Below are 24,196 nucleotides of genomic sequence, written 5' to 3' on the forward strand. Positions count from 1 at the left end.
TTAGATTATTCTTACTTTACCCCATTGATTTTAAAAATTCCTCTCTTAATTTTCCTTTTTAAATGTTAGTTTAATCCCTTCTATTAGAATTTTTGTTATTAAGAATAATAGTGCAGTTACATGATATTTCTGTTAAAATTGATTTAAAAAATCCAAAAAAGACGCATGATTATATTTAACCCCCTTATTCTTCATGTGTTTTAGTAAAAATAAAAAAATACTAATAAAAAGGGTTTTAATGAGACTAATACAAACGATAAGGGTTAAAATAGGAGTTTTAAAAATTAACGGGGCAAATTAAGAATGACAGAAAAATTCCAAGGGCAGATGCGGTTAACCCTAAAGTAAAAAAGAAAAAGAAAAACCCAACGTCAAAACACAGAAACACATTATTCTCTCTGCGTTACCCGCCTTTCCGTCCTCTTCTTCCTCTTCTTTTCTTCCTTCCTTCTCAGTCTTTGTCTCTCTTTTCTCTCTAGTTCTTCACTCTCATCACTCTCTCTCTCTCTCCGTCTCTCTGTGACTGTTTCTAGGGTTTCGCCCCCTCCGATGCCATGGACAACAACCACTCAACGACGACGTTCCGGCCTCACAGGCCGCCGGAGCTCCACCGCCGATTCTACCCTCCGTCGAATTCCCGCCCTTTCCCCAACAACCGACACAATTTCGCGGGGAATCCCCACCGCCACCGCCCCTCGCTGCCTGATTTCATGGTCGAGCTCTTCCGCGACCAGCGCGGGGGAGGCCCGGTCCCCGACGTCAAGGCTCTGGCCGACCAATGCAAGTCGGCGCCGGAGAGCTTTAAGACTTACCGGTCCGGTGCCCTAACCGGGGCTCTCCTCTTCCGCCAGTGGGCCGGCGCGCTCGAGGCCGTCGTCTCGCTTTGGGAGTCGCGGCTTGACGGCGCTCACAGCCTTGTTCCGAGGTATAATTCTGTTGTTGTTGTACCGGCCAATCTCCAGGAGCTCGAGGACCGGCTCGTTGCACTTTTCGCGGAGCGAATTCGGAGGTTGATGGAGGGAGAAGAGGTGAAGAAGTGGAATGAGAAGCGTGATCGTGTTCTGGTGGAGCTTGGGAAGGTCTCGAAGTTGCTTACGAAACCGAAGAATGTTAGGGTGTTCAATGAGTTGAAAGACAAGGAAAGAGGGCTTACTTGCGAGAAAGATTTGATGGAGAGGAGAGTCAAGGAATTCAAGTCTGCCATGAATTGTATTCTCGCTTATCTGGAAAAGAAGAGTTTGGAGGAGTTTGGCGAGGATGGTTTACAGGTTCTCAGCTTTGATGGGAAGTTCAATTGGAGTCTGATTCATTCCATGATTTTGCGGGAATGTCGTCGGCTCGAAGATGGTTTGCCCATTTACGCTTATCGGCAGGAAATACTTCAGCAGATTCATAGCCAACAGGTATCGATAAATTCATTCTCTTTCGGATTCTGAGTGTTCCTGTCTCCTGTTTTTTCATTATTTTGTAGGTTATAATATGTCCTTTTTCGGGTAAAATAGTTTTATTGCTATTCAACCATATTGAATTCTTTAACTCGGTTTTCTGTTTGTGGACTTTGGAGGTTATGTTGAACTTAAAATCCTTGGGGAAGAGTTAAGATTTTCACGAAAGGCCATGCCACGGGTGTGGCATGAAACGAATTTATTTTGTGTAACAATGATTTTGTAGGCTTTGTAGAGGTATTTTAGCCAGAATATTGTGTATTACACACTAATGTTATACCTTTTAAAAGTCATTCTTAGACATAATGAGTGTCATGTTGTATCCCCTGCTTCTACGTGTACAGCGTGGACCCTTACGCAGGAGTGAAGACGAACCCTAGAGTCTTACTAAATGGTGTCGCTTAGGTGAAAAAGAAAAGATGATTTGAAACAGTAGGAATGTTGATGAGAGGATAATGATATCTACTATTTTTGTGTTGCGGCATAAAAGTGTAGGTTGGGAAGTGCCATAATTTACCTTCTTGGATATTTGCTTCAAAGAATTTTAAAGATATTGCTCTTTGGTTGATTTTGTTTAGATGGAAAAACTGTCTGTAATTTTGGTTTTTCTCTCTGTTTCGGTCTTTCTTTTGCATTACAAGGAATTCTTGTTTTCATTATTTTTCCTTTTATAAAATTGTTCTTTTTCTCATCATAAAAAAGCGATTCATATAAAAAAAAAAAGAAGTGAAATGGGACTACCTGAGTTCTAAGAATGATAACTAACCTTCAAATGGTATTTTATTTTAGTTTTCCTTATCTAATGAAGACTACTTTGAAGCTGATATGTATGATTTTGAGATGTTTAGCAACTATAGGAAGGAATGAAGTCCTGTGAGCAATTTGCAACGGCCTTGATAGTTGCTGCAATTATTTTAGACACCATTTTTCATTTTTAGTTTTGATAACCCTTTTGGAATTAAATGCTTCTATTTCTTCACCTTTAATTTTACATCCTGCCGCGTCACTCTTTGAATTTTTTTTCCTTTTTTGAAATGGTCTTAAAATAATGGTACATTAGGTATCTTTTTCATTCTCACCTCTTTTCTTCCTTCTAAGTTTCGGTTTAAATAGTTAGCATATAGCAATAATAATAATGGTAATACTAAAAAAAATCCTGTTTATGATGGATTTGCAATTATGTTGGTCCAAATTTCTTTGTATGTTCTTGTCCATTTGTAACCTTTTCACTTCTTATGATATTTGATATTTTTCTCTTCATATCGCTTTTTAGCCTTTCTCCTGACAAGCATTTCCACAGATAATGGTTTTGATCGGGGAGACGGGTTCTGGAAAAAGCACACAATTGGTGCAATTTCTTGCTGATTCAGGAATTGCTGCTGATGAGGCCATTGTTTGTACTCAGCCTCGTAAAATTGCTGCCTCGTCACTTGCAAATAGGGTCAGGGAAGAAAGTACTGGTTGTTATGGAGATCCTTCTGTTGCTTGTTACCCAAATATTTCTTCTTCCGAGCAGTTTGACTCTAAGGTAATATACACGACAGACCACTGCTTACTGCAGCACTACATGGCTGATAACAACATGTCAAAGATTTCATGCATTATAGTGGATGAGGCACATGAAAGGAGCTTGAACACTGATCTCCTTTTGGCATTGGTCAAAAGTTTACTGCGTAAGAGGTTTGATTTGCGACTTATTATAATGTCTGCAACGGCTGATGCACACCAACTCTCAGATTACTTTTATGGGTGTGGGATCTTTCATGTGGTGGGGAGAAACTTTCCAGTTGAGATTAGATATGTCCCATGTAACACAGAAGGAACTTCTGGTCTTGTTGCCTCATATGTGTCTAATGTGGTTAAGATTGCAGGAGACATACACAGAACAGAAAAAGAAGGGGCCATTCTAGCATTTTTGACTTCTCAGCATGAAGTAGAATGGGCGTGTGAGAAGTTTGAAGCTCCTGCTGCAGTTGCATTGCCACTGCATGGAAAACTTTCTTTTGAGGAGCAATTTCATGTTTTCGAGAACTATCCTGGAAAACGGAAAGTTATATTTGCCACAAATCTTGCTGAGACGTCGCTGACAATTCCTGGGGTTAAGTATGTGATTGATTCTGGCATGGTCAAAGAAAGCAAGTATGAACCTTCCAGTGGAATGAATGTCCTCAAAGTAAGCAGGATCAATAAGAGTTCTGCTAATCAACGAGCTGGCCGAGCTGGAAGAACGGAGTCTGGAAGGTGTTATAGACTATACTTGGAATCTGATTTTGAGGCGATGCATCCAAGCCAGGAACCTGAGATTCGGAGAGTCCATCTTGGCATTGCTGTTCTGAGAATTTTTGCTTTGGGTATCAAGAATGTAGAGGATTTTGATTTTGTTGATGCGCCTAGTGCTGAAGCGATTAATATGGCTGTTAGAAATCTTGTTCAGTTGACTGTTGTTAAATCAAGCAATGGTGTTTTTGAATTAACTGAAGTGGGCTGGCGGTTGGTGAAAATGGGGATTGAGCCTCGACTTGGTAAACTGATTCTTGGTTGCTTTGACCATCGGTTGGGAAGAGAGGGCCTTGTACTTGCTGCTGTTATGGCAAATGCTAGTAGCATATTTTTCAGAGTTGGGACTGATGAAGAAAAACTGAAATCTGATTCTCTTAAGGTGAAATTTTGCCATCAAGATGGTGACCTCTTTACACTTCTATCTGTATACAAGGAGTGGGAAGCGGTGCCTAGAGAGAAGAAAAACAGGTGGTGTTTGGAAAACAGCATCAATGCGAAGACCATGCGGAGATGCCACGACACTGTTGTAGAATTGGAATCTTGCCTCGAACGCGAACTTAGGGTTATCATCCCATGTTATTGGCGTTGGAATTCCAACAGATCAACTGATGCTGATAGATCTTTGAAAAAGGTTATACTCTCTTCCCTATCCGAAAATGTAGCTATGTACTCCGGCAATGAGCAGCTTGGCTATGAAGTGGGAATAACTGGTCAACATGTTCTGCTGCATCCCTCATGTTCACTTCTTGTATACAGCCAAAAGCCTAGTTGGGTAGTTTTCAGTGAGCTTCTATCAATCACCTGCCAGTATTTGGTCTGTGTTAGTTCCATCGATTTTGAATCTTTATCCACTCTTTACCCTCCTCCCTTGTTTGACGCATCTAAGATGGAAGAACGCAAATTGCAAATGAAGGTGTTGACTGATTTTGGTGGCACCATGCTTAAAAGATTTTGTGGGAAGGGCAATAGTAATCTGCTCTGTCTTGTATCTCGTATTCGTGAAGCATGCATGGATGCGCGTATTGGCATTAGAGTCAATGTTGATCAGAGTGAGATTGCATTGATAGCCACTTCACAAGATATGGAAAGAGTTGTAAAATTTGTAAATCATGCCTTGGCGTTTGAATGGAAAGGGATGCTTAATGAATGCTTGGAGAAATGCTTGTATCATGGATCAGGTATACCATCTGTAGCGTTATTTGGAGCTGGTGCTGAGATCAAGCATTTGGAACTTCAAAAGAGGTGTTTAAGTTTTGACTTGTATTATTCAAATGATAATTCCATGAATCACATGGAAGAGAACGAGCTTTTGCTGTTCATTGAGAAGTTTTTTTGTGGTAGCATTTGTGCTTTTCACAAGTTCACACCCTTGGGTCACAAAAGTGATGACAAAGAAAAGTTGGGGAGGATAACATTTCTATCACCTAATGCAGCTCAAAAAGCTACTGAGCTGAATCAAGTAGAATATAATGGATTCTTACTAAAGCTCATTCCTTCACAGCCAGCCTTTGGAGGAGATCATAGAATGTTCACTTTCCCTGCTGTTAGGGCTAAAGTCCAATGGCCTCATAGGCAGAGTAGGGGGTCGGCAATTGTTAAATGTGACGCAAATGATGTTGGTGCCTTGGTTAATGATTTTTCTTACCTGATAATTGGAGGTAAGTATGTCCGTTGTGAAGCTAGTAAGAAGAGTGTGGATTCTGTTGTGATTAGTGGACTTGACAAAGAGTTGTCTGAAGCTGAAATCTTTGATGTATTAAAGGGTGCTACGAGCAAGAGAATCCTGGATCATTTCCTTCTAAGGGGGGATGCTGTAGAATCTCTGAATATTGATGTTTGTGGAGAAACACTTCTCAAAGAAATTGCTCCATTTATGCCTAAAAAGAACCACCATAGTACTTCTTGCAGGGTGCAAGTCTACCCACCGGAGCCAAAGGATGCTTTTATGAGAGCACTTGTTACCTTTGATGGGAGATTACATTTAGAGGCTGCAAAAGCTTTGGAGCAAATAGATGGCAAAGTGTTGCCTGGGTTTCGCTCATGGCAAAAGATAAAGTGCCAGCAGTTATTTCATAGCTCTATCTCATGCTCTGTGGCCGTCTATTTTGTGATCAAGAAACAGTTAGATTCCTTAATGCAAAGCGTTATGCGTATAAAAGGTACGTATTGTAGTACAGCAAGTGATATTCGTTTACAGTATATTACTATTGTTGCAAGTTCTTCTCATTTGACAATCTTAGTTTAGTAGTCCGCCATGGTTCTCTTGGCATTTCAACTTAATACATCGATGCAATCACTTACCTTTAGAGATATGGGATGTTTTGCGGCTTTACAATAAAATTCTTGTATAACTAGTTATGTGGATCTTATTACCTTTTAGTTTATTTCGTCATTTTTAGGATGAAGACAAAAGACGGATTGATGTACATAAATGTGTCACACTTTGTAATTTTTTTCCTCAAAAGCTCTTTAACAATCTAAGTTGTTTTTTGACAATTTCAGCCTCGTTTAGGACACTGATTGAGAAGCAGGATATTTTATTCTATTGTGTAGATGACTTTTGCTATGGATCCTTTGAGTTCTTACCCATTGATAGGCTTTTGTACTTTATAAGTTTTCTGCTATTGCTTTCTGTTGTTTACTCTATCATACGAACGTTGTTCAAATTTAAGTTTGGTGATGCCCATGAAAACAAAAAGTTTCTATTCATTCGGTTTTGAGTTTAGCTTGGATCCTCTGTTCCTGTGCAATGGCGTGCACCCCGCAATATGGTTTTATTTTATTTGTTTCGCTTTTCTGGAGTACAAACGGAATGTTAATGTCAACCTTATATCTATGAATTCAAAATCTAAGCCACATACTTGTACCACATAATCAACATGTATTTCTATTGAAATGAGTGTTTGATCTTCACGTTTTTTCTTACTTGTAGGTGTAGAGTGCAGTCTAGAGCGAAATGCTAATGGTTCTTACAGGGTAAAGATATCTGCCACTGCTACAAAAACTGTTGCGGAGTTGAGAAGACGTGTAGAGGAGCTTATGAAAGGGAAGACCATAGACCACAAGAGCCTCACTCCAACTGTTATGCGGCTTCTGTTCTCCAGGGATGGCATCAGTCTTATGCATGCGCTACAACGAGAGACGGAAACTCACATTTTCTTTGACAGGCATAGCATGAACGTACGTATCTGTGGTTCTCCTAACAAGGTTGCTGTGGCCCAGCAGAAATTGATCGACTCCCTTCTAGCCCTCCATGAAAGCAAGCAACTTGAAATCCATCTTCGTGGAAGAACTCTACCTCCTAATTTGATGAAAGAAGTGGTTAGCAACTTTGGACCCGATCTCCGTGGACTTAAAGAGAAGGTACCTGGGGCTGATTTTACTCTAAATGCTCGCAGACATGTCATAATTATGAACGGTGACATAGAGTTGAAGCCAAAAGTAGAAGAGATAATCTACGGGGTTGCACAGTTGAGAGATGGTTCTGCTGAGAGATTTGATAGTGAAGTAAGTTGCCCAATATGCTTGTGTGACATTGAGGATGCTTACCAGCTTGAAGGCTGTGCGCACAAGTTCTGTAGATTTTGCTTGTTAGAGCAGTGCGATTCTACGATAAAAAACCAAGATAGTTTCCCACTTTGCTGTGCCTATAAAGATTGTGGGTCTCCTATTTTGGTCACAGATCTACGGTCTCTCTTGTCAAGTGAGAAGCTAGAGGAGCTCTTTAGGGCATCATTGGGGGCATTTGTTGCATCTAGTGGGGGAACTTACAGGTTTTGCCCGTCTCCTGACTGCCCTTCCATTTATCGGGTGGCTGATCCTGGAACTGCAGGAGAACCATTTGTTTGTGGTTCTTGTTATGTAGAGACTTGTACTAGGTGTCATTTGGAGTATCATCCTTACTTGTCATGCGAGAGGTACCGGGAGTTCAAGGAAGACCCGGATTCATCCCTGAATGAGTGGCGGAGAGGAAAAGACAACGTGAAGAACTGCCTACTCTGTGGACATACAATTGAAAAGATAGATGGCTGCAATCATATAGAGTGTCGATGCGGAAAACATATTTGCTGGGTCTGCTTGGAGGTTTTCGGAAGCAGTGATGAGTGCTACAACCATCTAAGGAATGTGCACATGGCAATTATTTGAGCTTGACGAGAAATTATCTAAATTGGAGCGTTTGAGTCATATTTATCATTGTATATATAGCAAAACTTCTTAATAGGGTTATATTTACACATGTATTATAGGTAGGTGTTTCAGCAAATGATTTGTACATATTACTGATTTACCACCTATTTAATCTTCCCGTTAACACAGAGCTCTCTTTAGTCTTGTGTATAAACTGCAGGGCTTCTCTGTACATGTGTTTTAACACAAGTCCTATTGAAGTAGTCTCTCGCTCTCTGTCGTTACTTATGAATAAGATACTGCATTGTATGCAATTAGTAGATAATACCAGAAAAGTGCTTGGAGCTCGGAATAGAAACAGACCCATCTTTTATTATATTTGAAGCTCAAAAGTTGGTCTAGCCCTAGAAAGAGTACCTTCATACACGAAAAGTGTCGCTTCGGTTTACTACCTTCCATTATGCTTTTACTTGTTTATGTGGTTGTTAAGTGTTTATGCAGAATGGAAACTTCACTCTTCAAATCGACCTCAGGTGACCAGGTAAAATCATCAACCGAAACATCTATCTAAGCAAGAAAAATGATGACTCTTAGGTTCGCATAGAAGCGTTTTGTATTATTTTTTCATTGGTTATGTTTTTATTTTTGGCTCGGTTCGCGTACGAGCTTGATTTGTAACATTTTTGTTGGAAATAAATTTTTTTGTTGATATCTCTTCTAAGTACCATGATATCCATATATACATAACTATTTCTCTGTTTCGTAATGTTGTATTTTACACAACATGTGTACTTTTCTTTGCTTAATTCTAAACCGTCCTATAAACACCACGACAAGATAGGGATGGAATTCTCAGAACAGGTATCTGCAAACAAATGCAAAACCCACGCCAGCAATGCCAAAACAAAACGCCAAAGCCACCACCCAGGTGAAACAAACCCCGTCATCGTCATCTTCGCCGTCATCGTCATCGTCTCTATTGATTCCTTTCCTCTCCTTCTCTGCCCATTTGGAGTACAAGCTCGAAACTTGAAGCTCAAGCAATCTTACCAACTGACGATGACCAAACAACTGCTTGGCCTCCTCAAACACAGCGTTGGAAAGACAATCCCTCTCCTTGGCCAAAACCTCAGCCTTCTTCTCTGCCTCTCTGGCTCGCGTCTGAGAAAATCTCAGCGCCTTGAGGAGCTCCAACTTCTCATGATTCTCACCGTCAAACTTGCTCTGACTTTCACCCTCCCGAGTGCCCATCAAACCGAAAGCCCGGTTCATGGAGGGTAAAACAGTCTTTCTATCCGACCTGGTGAACACCTTCATTGGAGGAGGAAGATCACAGTTCTGCATAAGGTCCATTCCAAAAGTGTTGTTCTTCTGAGAAATGTTGACACCCATAAGAAGCATTTAATTGTAATTCAGCTTTGGGGTGTTTAGTACCCTTCCTGTTGTACCACCAGCCATTGATGACGGTTTCATTGCTTCAATATATGGATAGTTCTCAAGTATTTGCTTAATGGTTTGTCCAAATTTTCCGGGAAAAGAAAAGGAAAGTCGCAGTTTGAGGCGTGGAAGAAATATGGGGCTAGTGGAATTGGTGGGTGAGAGAGAGAGAGAGAGAGAGAGAGAGATAGAGGTACGTGTGTCGCAAGAAAAGGGTGTTGGTAGGATATTAGCAATATGGCTTGGAAACACAGTATACTGGTTGATTTGCTTTTAATATGGGCAAAATTCTTTTGCGTGTTTGGATAGACAAACGTTGAACTTTTTGGTACTAGTGTAGAATCCCACTCACAAGGCTTCCGTCTTTTTCTATAGAGAGGAATAAAATAATGACAATAGAAATTTAGGGAAAGGGTTGGGGATACATTAAATTTTAATAAAGGCGTTTACTAAAAAAATATTTATTTTTTATATTCGTCTTTAATTATGAATCATGAATCATGATTCATAATTCTCTACAGAATTTTTTTTTCACAAAAAATACACGTAAAATGAGAATACGGGGATACATTAAATTTTAATAAAGGCGTTTACTAAAAAAATATTTATTTTTTATATTCGTCTTTAATTATGAATCATAAATCATGATTTATGATTCTCTACAGAATTTTTTTTTCACAAAAAATACACGTAAAATGAGAATAATTTTAAATCATGGTTTTAAATCCATAAACCAAATGTCTAATAAGACTTTTGCTTAGAGGCTTAATGGGGACTAAAAATGGATGGCAAAGAATTGCCTGTTTAAAGGTGAACTAAATAAAAAGATCTAACCTGTCTATCAATAAATTCAGTTTTTCAGCAAGAAATAAAAAAGTAAAAGAAAGATTGTTCCAGCTTATCCATTTTAAAGTCTTTTTAAGACCGATTTATGTAGAAGTGAAAGTTCGAACGACTCGAATGCAAATTCCAAATCAGACCGGCTCAACCCGACCCTAAAGCACGATAGGCCCCGAATAAATGAGTTAAGTAAAAATAAATGTCAATAACCATACATAAACGTATTTTTTTTTTCAAGACATTATTTCTAACAATCTCTTCCTCTCTCTAAACTAATAAGACATAAATATATATTTTTAAGACATCCAATATGAAAATAGAAAACCCTACAATCTTATGTAATTAAAATGCTCAACTTTATTACCAATTGTGAACTAATTAAATGATTTATTTTAGTCATGGATCCTTATTGCATTTGCTCATATAATAACACAATTTATTATATTAATCATTAAGATATGTATAATTGTATAAAACTTTATTCCAAAATAACGTCAGAGAAAAAAAAAATACAAATATGCTTTGAGTGCACCTACCCTAACATTAGTGCTCCTCTTCATCACGACTTCGTGTTTGAATCTATGACATGTTTACTTACTATGAGTGGGGAATGAAAATTGAGAATTGAAATAAATCCCATGTTTACTTACCCATTTTTATCTTAGAATGAGAGTGAGAATGTGTGAGTCTCACACCAATTTGGGTTGAAGAATGGGATTGGCACTCCTCCCACCCTCCACCGATTGACACTCTCAATCCTAATAGTAAATGTGAATTATGATTTTACACTTAGTTCTACTAACAAATTTGTGAATAGAAAAGTAAAAAGTAAAAACTTGAAAATGCTCTAATTTACTTTCACGCCTCTCGTATCTCATTGCTCACTTTCTCTGATATTTTCTTCTCTTCAAAACACAACATTGCATCCACAACAACCAATAGCATCCCTCTTCTCTTCAAGGTAAGTCAATAACATAAATCAGTGTGGTTCTTTTTTATTGAATTGCAAGTTTATTTTTTTATTTTTATTTTTTTTGTGTTTATTTGTTGAATATGTGATCAAACCATGTTTTGTCCCTTGATTACACAACATCATTTCAAGGATTCGTGGAGATCCAGACCAATACAATTTTTAATTACTAATTAAAAAAAATCTATGTGTGATTAAAAAAAATCTAATTACTAATTAGTTATCTTAATATTAAGATAGTTAGCATAATATACAATTTATTTATTTTTTTAAAGTTCAACACACAAAAATCTACTAGAAGGCTAGGAAAGTAAATTTATAACAGTTTATTCCGATTCTGGGTGAAAATAAACGCATGAATGGAATTAGGACTGATTCTGACTCCGTTTCTTGTAACCTAAGTAAACAACTTATTTTGACTCCGATTCCTATCCACTCCGAATCCTGTCCACTCCGAATCCTGTCCACTCCGATTCATGTCTACTCCGAATCCTGTCCACTCTAATTCATGTCCACTCCGATTATGGATAAGTAAACATGCCATTAGTGTAGTAGCACTCCGGATATTTGGCATACTTCTTCAACACAAAGTCAGCTAGATCACGCACGTCCTTTCTTCAGCGTAAAGTTACATCAGAGCTAGTAAACTTGACCATTTAATAGGGATTTACATTAATCCTGAGTGGTTAGTAAACTTACATATATCTATTTAATGTGTCTTCTGCTTTGCTAGCGATTGAGATGAATTTTTAACTGATACAATAACTCCATAAGTTGGTGATGTAATATTATGGATAACTTTTGTTAGATTTGATGTTACGTTTAGTGTTCCAGATGATGTTGGAACACTATTTGGAACACGGCTTGATTAATTAAGAACCGGGTTAATTACGTTCAGTTTCTCAAGCAGAATAAAGTACAGAAAGTAAAGGAACACACAATATGATATCGCAGTTCGGTGCGCACACCTACATCTGCGAGGCCACGCCCAGACAGTAAACAGTTTCACTATGTTCCAGAAATTACAGACACCGGATGAACTTATTCACTTAAGGACTCCCTCCTAGACAATGACGCCGCTGTGATGTATCTCCACAGTGATTGTTTAGCGTGCACCACACGTCTTTTATTCACCTGACGAACTCCCTTCGACCGGCAGAGCTTCCTCCTGAAAGCAACAAATCCCTCTCCCAAAGGATGATCTCAATAACTCATAAAAATTCACAGACGTCTCTCTGAATATTTTCTCAGTAATAAGCTCTCAAATTTACAGACTTTTCCTTTGGAGATGTTCTATTAAAATCGTATCTCATATACTCTGAAACAAAACCTTTAAATAAAGTCAAGAGAATCTCATTCAAATACATTCTCGATAAGATCTCTATTATCTCCATGATTCTCTCTCCTAGATAGGCTCCAAAATATCTTCACATTATCTTCTCAATCTCCAATTCAACTTATCCATCAAACCTTCAAATCCGAATTAATTTTCCTTGATGCAAGATAACACTTGATCTCCGAATGCCTTATCTTTCGTTATAGCAAGTTATATTTGAATTTTCTTTGACCAAGTCAAATTTCAAGTTCCAATCACATGTGCAGCTCAAGCTTTAATCTTCTTTATATAGCTCACGTGAATGCAATATATATATATATAATAAGCCATTCAAATTTCAAATCTCCAATAATCGGATGAAGCCAAGAATTCGAATCCGAAAACACCTTGATCTTCATGCAAGCTTTATCTCCCATTTAAATTCAAATAACCAATGCATTATATTCCTTTGATTAAGGCCTTATCCTTATCTCTCCAAATCTGATTCTGATTCTTCTTCTGCAATATGAAATCTTCTTGAACTTGTTTTTTGAAGTTTTATAAGATTGCCAATAAATTGCCAACTAATAAAAATACCTAACAACTTTAAACATTACTTCATAGATTAATTGGAATGCCCAACTTTGCTAAGAAGCAAAACAGTAGTCCCATAAGTATTATTTCAGTATTTAGGTAAATGGGATCGTAAACCTATTGGATATTAGATATTAAATAAATCTCTTTATATTTATGATAGGATCCTAAATAATAGGTAGAATTAACGGAACTAAGAGAAAAAAAAAATGCAATTAGAGAGGTTAAATGAAATTTATAACCTAACTCTAATTATGAATATAATGGACAACCTTTTAAAGTCCCTTGTAATTTGTGTAACAGAAAATTGTTATGATTATAAACAACCTTAGAATTTTCATTTAAAGGTCCTTGTAATTCATATATTCTTTGATTTTATACTAGCACAAATAAGTGTTAATAATTATAAATATAAATAATAATCATTGGATCTTAAATCATACACATCATTGATAGCTACACATTTCTCTAGGATGAATTAATACAATTTTATTGGAGAATTTTTTGTCTCTCACGACTGATATAAATTCACCTAGTACAATTACTTTGTATCGGTTGGCACCAAACTGACGGCGTCTAGGGCACTTTGGTAGCGCGTTTGCATGTGACACTGATATATATATATATATATATATTTGCTGCAAATGTAACACTTATATAATTTTAGTACATATATTTTACATGACAGTGGATTTTTAATTGCATAAAAAGTACTTTTTGATTGTTAAGAGCTGGTTTGGTAACATTTATTTAAACAACTTTTGTTTTCTTAAACGAAAAAGCGAACTTTTCCAGAAAACAAGTTCGTTGACTTGTTTTTTTTTTTTTTTTTTTTTTTTTTTTTTTTTTTTTAAATTTTTATTATCAAACCTTTTAATTATGAAAAGATCTGGAGGTTAGTAGAGGAAGATTGAGGCTTTGTTGTTTTAACAAAATTCGTGGGCTGCATTAGCGGTTGACGATTAAGAAATTACCAAGGCTCATACCAAGCATCTCTTTTTGAGAGCGTTGATCAAGTAAGACTCCGTTTATTTAACCGATTCGAATTTAAAATTCGAGTTTTGTTACAGTAAAAAACTTTCAGAAACAGTCACATCTAATTTTTTTACTACAGTAAAAAACTCTCATATAAAGTCACATATCAACGCGAATTAAAAACTCGAATTAGTGAACTAAACGGGCCTATAATAACTTCATTTTTGTGCTTCTGAATCATGAAGACAAACCAAAACCACTTGCTTCTCTCTCCCTCTCTATAAAAAATGCAAAGTAGCTGATGTTTGCTTATACTCCTCGGTTAAGTGATTGAAACAATATCGTGGCCCTGCATTATAAAATTAGTTGGATAAGAATTGGAACATCTTTCTTTGCACAGACGATCTCAGTTCGTTCAAACAGTGATACAAACCCAGCTTGTTACTACGTACATCCCACATTGTTCCCCTGCAATCCCACCCACTTACTTTGTCGTTCCACCATAATTGCCTAGCAATTTGTTATTAATTTAAAAAACACAATTCCACTTCAGCATCATTCATTTGTGACTCGCCGAAGCCTAAATAAAAATATATGTCCACTTATATACATCTCATTTATGTTGTGGTGATAAGTTTCGTCTACTCAGATTTTATATGGTTTTCTTTTTTAGACCTGTACTTATCCAAAAGATTTAAAGTATGCAACAGTTGATATAAAAAAACATGTTCATTATTGTATTTATATCAATGAAAAAGACCTACACTAGAGGTAGAAGCCGTTTTGGAAGAGTCAAGATTTATTTTTGTGAAGCTCAATCTTATGTAAAGTTACGTGCACGCCATTGGAAAGAAAGAAAGAAAAGAAAACAAAATAAATTTCATGTTATTTAGTAGAAACATTGGTTTAACCGTTATGTTTCTTACTATTACAGTGTGACACATAAAAAGAATGAAATGAATATGTAACAAATCATAAATACTACATCATGGATTTTTGGTTGAAGCTTAAAGATATTAGAAGTACTTTGTCCTCATGAAACATGCTTTTTCGAGGGTGGAAATTTTATTGTTTACGTTGTTGTCGTATCATTTGGTTGATCTAAACTTTTTGTCTCTTTTATCTCGGCTTGATGCTCCAACACTGGTTCAAGAAGAGATTCCATCTTGTCTTCCGCTTCTTCCACCTACGTTTTTAGACCAAAAAAAAAAAAAAATTAATAATTAGTAGCAGATATAGATCCATTACTAAGCCATTATAATACTATTTATATGGGTGCTTAAAACTTGCTAAAGGGGAAATCGAGAACTTATTTTAGTTTAGCAAATTATCATTCAAACTTTTAATTTTGACAATTAATTCTTGAACTTGTAAAATTATTACAATGTGTTCAATTTTATTAAATTTACTTTTTTTGTTAGATTTTAGTGATTAAAAGTTGAGAAATTGAAATATTTATATTATATTTGAAATGAGATATTAAAATTTTTCGTTGAACGTGTTTTTTGACACTAATTTAACACAATCATTGTCAAAATTAAAAATATTAGAATAATTTTATGAATTAAGAAGACAACTTATCAAAATAAAAAGTTCAAGAGACAAATTACTGTACAAGTTTAAGGGACAAATGTGTAAAATATTATTAATTTCTATTTTTGAGCGTTGAATCCCGTTAAAATCATATCAAAACAAAACAATAAGAAAAAATAAATAATTTTTAATATAGATTTTAACTACATGTCATTTATTTTTTCAAGATCTGCTGGCTGTAAAAACGTTTGATTCAAAATGCATGACCCACACACAAACAATTATCTTTCCTTAACTCACGAGCCTCTAGATAATATTTATAGGTTATTGACTAAGAGGCCTCCATTGACTAATTATAAATGATTTTTCCTATATGATCTCTTTTCTTTTCCTCTTTTTACAGCTAGATAAATTAGTCAGACATGATTACCTACCGCGTAGAGTCTACTTTAAAATAAATCAACTTGTCAAACAAGTTGTTTTGACTACAAGGAAATTAATAAACAAGTCTTAACTTATATTCAATGCGAAAGGAAAGATAACCAAAACAAAATCTAGAAGGGAACGTTTGATTGAAAGATTCGTGTTATGGTTTGGATCATAATTCGTAATTTGTTATAATATTTTTTTTTATAAAAAATACACGTAAATTAAAAATAATTCTGAATCATGATTCTAAATCTATCAACTAAACATTTTTTTGAAGACATTTTTATTGTCCACAAACCATGCTGTATTATATGAGGATATATATTTAGTTAAATCTAAATTATAATTACTTTTGTAAGAGTAATTAATGTGGCAATAACTCGGAAATTAAGAGTAAGTAAAAACCTTTTCAATGAACTCGTCTACATTGTGAGCGTCCTTGGCTGTTTCTTTGGCTATCGTTTCAATAACATCCAATGCATCCTTAAGCTTTCCATTCGGAAGTTTATTTCCGATATCGTCGGCGATCTCCTCCACTTTCTCGGCCACATGTTCTACAGCCTCAGCCACAGCTTCAGCTGTCTCTACAACCCTGTCTATCTTATCTGAAAAATTAAAGACATTTCTTTAAAATCGATCTTCAGATTATCACATTACTTAAAACGACGTATTACATACATGTATTTATGCATATATGTATGCAAATCTATATGTAAGTCTGATAAACTGGAGGCTTAATTATAAAGTTGTAACAATTATTTATGTACTAATATGATCAGCTAATAAGCATAGTTTTACTTACTTTTAATTGTTAAAAAGTTCCCCCATTTACCGCTGCAGAGAGGGAGAATCAGAGTTACCACCACTCCCAAAATCCAACCTTGCCTGTTCAATTATACCATTATACGCAAGACATATATATATATATATATATATATATATAGTTAGCTTCTTATCATAAATATTAATTTATAATGTTAAATATATATTTTTTTTTGATAAAAACTAAATCAATCATTTAGATTGTAACTTACCAAGAATTCCAAGGACCTCCACCTGAAGCGCCTGGTTCAACACAGTTGCAGACAAACTTATCCCTGCATCTTGAATAATTGAAAAAAAAAAAATAAAACAATTAGCTAAAAAAATTGACCAGTTAGAGACTAATCATTTTAGAAAACTAGAGTTTAGAGACGAAATCTTCATTTATTCCCGGAATATGAAAATGATTTGGTGGAGCGATAGAAAAGCATATAAAGTAAAACTAATTAGAAGAAAATCAACATGTAACGATCCGTATTAGTCATGCATGTGCATATATAAATAACACATATTTCAGGAAGAGAAAACCTTTATCAGAGTGGCAAAATCCTATCATATCTAATAATAATCAAGAAGAAGAAGAAGAAACAAAAACTTAATTTAAGAGACTAACACTTTTCTAGCCAAAAAAGAACCAAAAAAAAAAAAAAAAATTTACATCTTTGAGTTGCTTCTATTCCGTAGAGACAACAAAAACCCCAGCTGGTTTGCAGTGCTTAAACCTTTGTGGGATTTTGTTGCTACATGAGAAGCTGGAACTCCTCTACGCTTTCCAGAAATTCCTTGGTTGCTAAACGAGCTGCAAGGAACTGTCCATGTCAATTTCAGCATTGTTTATCGTCGAAAACTTGATCGATCTCTTTTCCGAAGAATATCCGGAAATGGATTTTTATCTTAGTGATCAATTATTTTCTTATAAAGAGAAAATTTGCTTGTTTTTTGAGAGGTAATTTACTATGAAGATAGAAGACCTCGCGTAGAATATTTATATATAGGGCCTGTTTGTGTGTATGATACGCACCAATGAGAATACATTAATTGCGAAACTAGGAAAATTAATTGGTCACCAAGCAAATATTTGAACGACCAAAAAAAAGTCTTGTATGTTTGTGTAGCGGATTAGGTAAAAGTCAAAACTGACCGAAGAGAAAAGGTTAATGCATAGAAAAAGCCTAATTGATGCGTATGGCAAATGGTTCTTATATCTAACAGTCAACGTCGAATATTTCTTAGTTATCTCTATAAGCCAACGTGTAAATTTTAGCTATATTTTTCTAATTTCCATGAAATTTCTGGGATTTTGTGGCAATATTACGATTTAATAATTTAAGAGATGTTTGTTTCCTGTATTCGTTATTAATTTTGAATCACGAATCATGATTCTTTACAGTATTTTTCTCTTATAAAAAACACACGTAAAATGAAAATGGTTCTAAATCATAATTATGAATCCATGAACGAAACGTCCCCTTATACAGCAAGAATTTTTATGTCATCAGCAGCTTGGTTGGCTTTATCCTTAAAAACCCGTTTGGAGAGGGTGGTTTTAGCAAGTAATTGCTGACAAGGATAGAAAAATAAAATTGAGAAGCAGCCTCGAAACAAGTTGATATAGTTGTCTCATTAAGCAAAATATACCACGTCTGTAGTGCATTAGTTTTAGCTACGCTTAAAGTTTTTCTTTCCCCTGCATATAAAATATATTTTCGTCTAAATATATCAACAGTACTTTGTGATTTAGCAAACTCTTTGCCACTCTTTTAATTCTTTATGTTATCAATTAATCCTCAAAAACCGTAAATCTTGACAAATTCACTCCAAACAATGTATAATGTTAGAAAAATCTATTGCAGTATGCCAATCATTTGCGCAATTTTGAAAGGAGGCAATTTAAAATAACAAAAAAATCACGTGCTTATAAAAACAATAAACAAAAAACAAAAACAAATTACAAAGGGGATTGGAGCTACTAGATGTTAGAGAGATTATAATATGTCTTGATCAAGATCACAAGTTGTTTGAGTATTAAAACATGAAAATTCGTGTTAAAGGGACTTCAAAAAGTTGCAGTAGACAAACTGCTTTGATTCGGCCAAACCGGCTGCAGCTGAAATATTTTGGCTGCAGTCAAAATGTTTGCATGTCTCGGGTCCGTTTGCGGCTGCAACAGGAAAACATCCGCTGCAACGGAAATTATGCAGAAAATAATGTTTTCATGAGTTTATGTGATCTAAAACGTTTCGAACTATTACATCCATTGGTGATATGTTTTCATAATATCTGAACACCAATTAACAATAGATATAACTATTGTAATAGGTGTATTAATCCATGAAAATATACCTTTATATTGAAAATGTAACTTTATGTGAATGGTTGTAATGTTTAAAGAGGATGCATTCATTCATGAAATGACACCTCTGTCTTTATTAATTATCCAGAAAATTTACAGACTTAATTCATGTTCTGGAACTCAATATTATTGCTACATATTGTGTTCAAAAGTTTGTTGTATCTTGGGGGTAATTTATCATTAAAACTCATTAATAAACTTTGAGAAATGAAGGCAAATAAAACCTTAAGGGAAAGTATTCCTATACGCCTCAAACCCTCTCTTATTTTCTGCATTCTTTTCACCCTCTACACTCAAATTCTCTAATAATCTTTAAGGTTTTAACTTGCTGCAATGGAGGTTGAAAAGAATATGACGTATTTCCTCAATCCGAATGTCCAACTCGATAGATTTGACAATACCAATTTCACCCGCTGGAAAGGAAAGTTGTTCTTTCTTCTCACTGTGCTCAAGATTGCCTATGTGCTTAATCCGAAGTTGGAGCCTCTTCCGAAACCGATGGAGGATGATTCCGAAGACTTGAAGGCTGCAAGGAAGAAGCGTGAAGATGATGAAGTCATGTGCCGGGGTCATATTCTCAACATTCTCAGGCTCTACGATCTCTACAACTCGATGGAGTCTTCGGTGGAGATTTGGAACGCTCTCAAATACAAGTATAAAACTGAGAAGGAAGGTACAGATAAATTTCTCATCTTGAAATATATTGAATTTGTCATGGTTGATAACAAGTCCGTTCTAGATCAAATACATGAATTGCAAGTCATTGTTACTAAGCTTCATGAATTGAAAGTTGAAATTTCTGAATCATTCCAAGTGGGGGCAATTATTGCTAAATTGCCTCAAAGTTGGAATGGTTATAGAAAGAAACTCCTTCATAGGAGAGATGACATAACTTTAGAGGAATTACAAAAACACTTGAGGATCGAAGAAGAGACTAAGTCTCGTGATCCCAATGGCAAGATTATAGATTCTTCTAAGGTTAATGTTGCTGAAGCTAGTAAGTTTTTCAAGAACTTCAAAGTCAATAATGACAAGAAGTTCAAAAAGCCCGGTAATGGCCAAAAGAAATTTTCTGGAAATTGTTTTTTTTTTTTTTTATGGAAAGAAAGGCCATCGTCAAAATGACTGCAGATACAAGAAGAAAAAGGAAGAAGTTAACACCAACAGGGCCAATACTGTTGAAGAGAAATCCGAAGACATTTGTGCTATGGTCTCGAAAATGTAAATTGGCATGATTACTGAAACTAACATGGCTACAATAAATTCCTCTGAATGGTGGCTTGATTCCAGTGCCACAATCCACGTTTGTAATGACAAGAATTTGTTCTCATCATATAAAGTGGAAAAGGAAGGGCAAACAGTTCTCACGAGGAACAATGATGCAGCGATAGTTGCCAGGAGAGGAATGGTGGAGATCAACTTTACTTCCGAAAAGAAGCTTACTTTGAACAATGTTCTTCATGTTCCTGACATTAGGAAAAATCTTGTATCCGCTAGTCTAATGTGTAAGAATGGGCTTAAGATTGTACTTGAAGGCAATAATTGTTTTGTATCTAAGAATGAGATCTTTGTGGGAAAATGGTATTCTTGTGATGGCATGTACAAACTAAGTGTTAATAATAAAGATGATGTGAATTCTCTTTATATTGTTGATTCTTTTGATGTTTGGCATGCACATTTAGCACATTTAAATTTTAGATCTTTGAAATACATGTCTAAGCATGGTTTGATTAATTGTAAAGATATTAAAAATGATAAATGTGAGATTTGCATACAAGCAAAGATGACTAAGAAACCTTTTCCCAGAGCCGAACGTAATACTCAAATATTGCCCTACATCCACTGTCGCTGAGATATTCCGCCTCTCGACCTCTTTCACTATTCGATCGACTTTCCGGCACGATCACTCCTCTTACAAGAAGGCGAATTTTTCTACCCGAGACTTCGCCTAACCTCTTACACAATGTCGATTTTCCACGGAGATCACCTAACCAAGTAACCCAATACCAAAGTAATGATTATGAGTAATGAAGCACTTAGTTTCACTCTCCTAACAAAGGTTTTACACAATTTGAAATCACTAGGAGATGATGAACTCACACTATCACAATATAACTCAAGTTAGGCTCAATTATGTGTGAGAGAGTTAAGGATTTAGAGAAGATGATGATTATGTGGACGCAATGAAGAACTCTCTTTTTGATTTTTGAAACTTTGAACTCGTTCTCTGTTTTTCGCAAAGATTCCTATTGAGAAAAAATGACTTTTCTCTATTTAAACTCTCTTACCAACGGTCATATTTTTGCCCGTTTACCCAGTACCGGTCGACCGGAGCGGTTGACCGGTTGATACAAATTTGAATTCATGCTGTTCAACATTCTTACGGAGTGTCTGTTGAACAGAACCGGTCGACCGGAGCGGTTGACCGGTTGAGGCATCACCGGTCGACCGGTGCATTTAGCCTTCTCTGTCACCGAACGACGTAGGTTGACCGGATGACACTTAATTTGCCTCAAATCTTCACACATTTGTACTTTTAGGCCAAATGTCATTATGCACCAAGTTTAGTCTCATTTTTAAAGAATAATGTGAGTGTGTGCATGAGCCTAAACAAGAATTAATCATGATAGTATGAAGTCAAAATCAAATACAAGACTAAGGAGATATTAAAAAACCTATTAGTACTTGTCCAGCTTGATTTTGTTTGCTTGCTCTTGATCTTTGGAATTTTCGCACTTTAAGCCTTGAATTCCTTCTTCAATTTGCATTTGTCAATCTTGAATATATTTGCATTGTATTCCGCAAAATGCTTCTTGAGTTGATTTATAACATTAATTACGCTAAATACACAACTCAAAATAGAATCATTAGAAACATAAGACATTGTGTTTGTGATCATCAAAACATGAGAATATTCAACCTTGGGCCAACAATCTCCCCCTTTTTGATGATGACAAACACTTGATTTGCTAAGATAATATAAGCAATTACATTGTTCTTCTTTACAAGTGTTATGTCTCCCCCTTATTTAATCACTTGATACTTACTTGAAAATATTCTCCCCCTTAATCTATTAAGCCATTAGAGAGAATGCCCCAATTGATCATTTTTATATCTATTAAGCCATTAGAGAGAATACCTCAATTGATCATTTTTATATTCTCCTTTCCCCCTCAAGTGACAATAGACTAAACAACAAATAGGAACATCAAGTGACAATAGGCAATAACACTTGATACCCCATCTCCCCCTTTTGTCATCAACAAAAAAAATATCAAGTCATAACAATGTAATCACCAAATAAGTTACATTAACCATTAGTCATTCAAATAAGTTACATTAGTCATTAGTAATGAAATAACCATCAAAAGACATAGTGAAACATTAATCATTTATGTAAGAAGGAGGAGGCCCTTGAAAATTGATACGACGAAGTTGTTTAAGAATTTGTGCTTGCGTATCGGCGATTTCTTGATGATGGACTTGAAAATCGTTCTGGAGATTAGAGATGATTGAGTCGACAAAGGAGTAGAGACTTTGGATGCCAGTGTTTAGTTGCGTTCGAAGCTCATCATGACTTGCACAAAGGGACTCAATCCGTCCATGGAGGTGATTTAATGCATCGTCATTAAACCGAGTTGAACTGCCTCCAGTCTCTTCTTCGTCTCCTTTATTTTCAACTCTGGCCCTTTTCTTCGGAATCCACCTTCCATTCTCAAACTTGTAGCCCATGAGTTTGATCGTGGTTTTATTGTAATCAGATTTGGGTGGAATAACATCAGTTTCGTCATCAAGATCCACGTTGAAATGACGAAAAATCTTTGTTAGCACCATCCCATACGGAAGACTCAGATCCCTAGCCAAATTATTACCCTCCACCATCTTGTGAATGATCAAATAGGGAAGGTTTGTCCGTTCACTTTGGAGAAGGCAGAACATCAGATAAAGATCGGTGAATGAAACCTCATCCCTATGCCCTCCTCTAGGAGTGATATTGTTTGAAATAATGTGGTGGATGACTCTACTCCTAAAGTGTAGTTCATTGGCTTTTGGCTTTGGGGGTAGAGGCTCAATCTCGTCTTCATCGCTCCATTGAGTTGGGGTTTTCTCCATAATAATCCTTGACATTGTTTTCCCATGATAAGCCCAAGAGTCACAAGTATGCACACATTTTTCCACATTCGGAATCCCAAAAATGTTTGAGATTACCTCTCTATCAAGTTCTATGCGTTGTCCCTTGATTGGTGTCACAAGTCGTGTATTCCATATGGGCATAAAAGGCTTTTACTAACCTAGGGTAGACTACTTCTTTAACCTCCACAAATGCTTTCCAACCTAGAATCTCAAACAATCTCTCAATGTCTAACTCTCTAAACTCACTAAAGTCCACAAATCTTCCTTCTACAATGGATTTCTTTTCAAAAAGCTTAAAGGAACGAGAATTAAATTCAGCATTGGATACCTTCTTTCGTGGCCCAGAGGAAGTGGATTTCACATTTTTTTCCTTTTCCACGTGATGATTGACCCTGCGAAGCCATTGAAGCAATCTGTCGAACACTTTGTGGGTGATTTCCGGATTGAAAGTGAAAGTTGAGAAAGGGTGGAAAGAAATGAGAATGTGAAAGGAAGAACGTTTTTTCAGGGGGTTTGATTATGATTGTAGAGGAAATTTAAAGAAGCTTGGATGATTTTGAGAAATGTTGTGGATTGGGGGTGTTTTTGGCTCCTAGGGCTCGAGTTTGAGTTTGAGAGATTGAGGGAAAATAAATCTCAGAGCTGATTTTAAAAGCCTGTCGCGAACCACTGGTCGGCCGATGCGGTCGACCGGTCAAGCTTAACCGGTTGACCGGTTGATTATAACTTCTCTGTCTCCGGTCGACCGGTGTATACAGAAAACGTGAAAAAATAGTTGATTTTGGCAGACAAGGCCGGATCAACCAACAACCAAATATAGCATATGTTTCCTCATACACCATCACACAAGCAAAATAACAATATCAATCTATTTCAGCATCAAATTATCTAGTCATAGATCAAATACTTAATTCCTAAGTGATCAAATTTGGTTCCGTAAC

General features: G+C 36.1%; 3 protein-coding genes across 3 annotated transcripts; 1 reads left to right on the plus strand and 2 right to left on the minus strand.

The window, feature by feature from the left end:
• Positions 1-402: 402 nt before the first annotated feature.
• Positions 403-8,207, plus strand: LOC21402727 (ATP-dependent RNA helicase DEAH12, chloroplastic). The gene is made up of 3 exons (XM_010107992.2): positions 403-1,403; positions 2,746-5,884; positions 6,658-8,207. Exons 1-3 carry the CDS (start codon positions 555-557, stop codon positions 7,869-7,871), a joined length of 5,202 nt encoding a protein of 1,733 aa, XP_010106294.1. The 5' UTR covers positions 403-554; the 3' UTR covers positions 7,872-8,207.
• A 498-nt stretch (positions 8,208-8,705) lies between these two features.
• Positions 8,706-9,245, minus strand: LOC21402728. The gene has a single exon (XM_010107993.1). The coding sequence runs from the start codon at positions 9,243-9,245 to the stop codon at positions 8,706-8,708; it is 540 nt and encodes a 179-aa protein (XP_010106295.1).
• A 5,604-nt stretch (positions 9,246-14,849) lies between these two features.
• On the minus strand, positions 14,850-17,704 carry LOC21402729. Its single transcript, XM_024172189.1, has 5 exons — positions 17,427-17,704; positions 16,981-17,049; positions 16,749-16,831; positions 16,352-16,551; positions 14,850-15,170 (listed from the first exon to the last, which is right to left on the minus strand). The coding sequence occupies exons 1-5, from the start codon at positions 17,597-17,599 to the stop codon at positions 15,057-15,059; spliced, it is 639 nt and encodes a 212-aa protein (XP_024027957.1). The 5' UTR covers positions 17,600-17,704; the 3' UTR covers positions 14,850-15,056.
• Between the last annotated feature and the right edge of the window lie 6,492 nt (positions 17,705-24,196).

The sequence above is a fragment of the Morus notabilis genome, unplaced genomic scaffold, assembly GCF_000414095.1.
Source record: "Morus notabilis unplaced genomic scaffold, ASM41409v2 Scaffold62, whole genome shotgun sequence".
In the NCBI taxonomy this organism is placed as follows: Eukaryota; Viridiplantae; Streptophyta; class Magnoliopsida; order Rosales; family Moraceae; genus Morus; species Morus notabilis.

What these genes read in the sequence shown, in the direction of transcription:
- LOC21402727 (XM_010107992.2), top strand. Translation starts at nt 555, where the DNA reads ATGGACAACAACCACTCAACGACGACGTTCCGGCCTCACAGGCCGCCG. An exon ending in AGCAGATTCATAGCCAACAG is followed by an intron (nt 1,404 to 2,745) that starts GTATCGATAAAT and finishes GCATTTCCACAG; the next exon opens with ATAATGGTTTTGATCGGGGA. An exon ending in AAGCGTTATGCGTATAAAAG is followed by an intron (nt 5,885 to 6,657) that starts GTACGTATTGTA and finishes TCTTACTTGTAG; the next exon opens with GTGTAGAGTGCAGTCTAGAG.
- LOC21402728 (XM_010107993.1), bottom strand. Translation starts at nt 9,245, where the DNA reads ATGGGTGTCAACATTTCTCAGAAGAACAACACTTTTGGAATGGACCTT.
- LOC21402729 (XM_024172189.1), bottom strand. Translation starts at nt 17,599, where the DNA reads ATGCTGAAATTGACATGGACAGTTCCTTGCAGCTCGTTTAGCAACCAA. An exon ending in AATAGAAGCAACTCAAAGAT is followed by an intron (nt 17,050 to 17,426) that starts GTAAATTTTTTT and finishes CAATTATTCAAG; the next exon opens with ATGCAGGGATAAGTTTGTCT. An exon ending in GGAGGTCCTTGGAATTCTTG is followed by an intron (nt 16,832 to 16,980) that starts GTAAGTTACAAT and finishes ATAATTGAACAG; the next exon opens with GCAAGGTTGGATTTTGGGAG.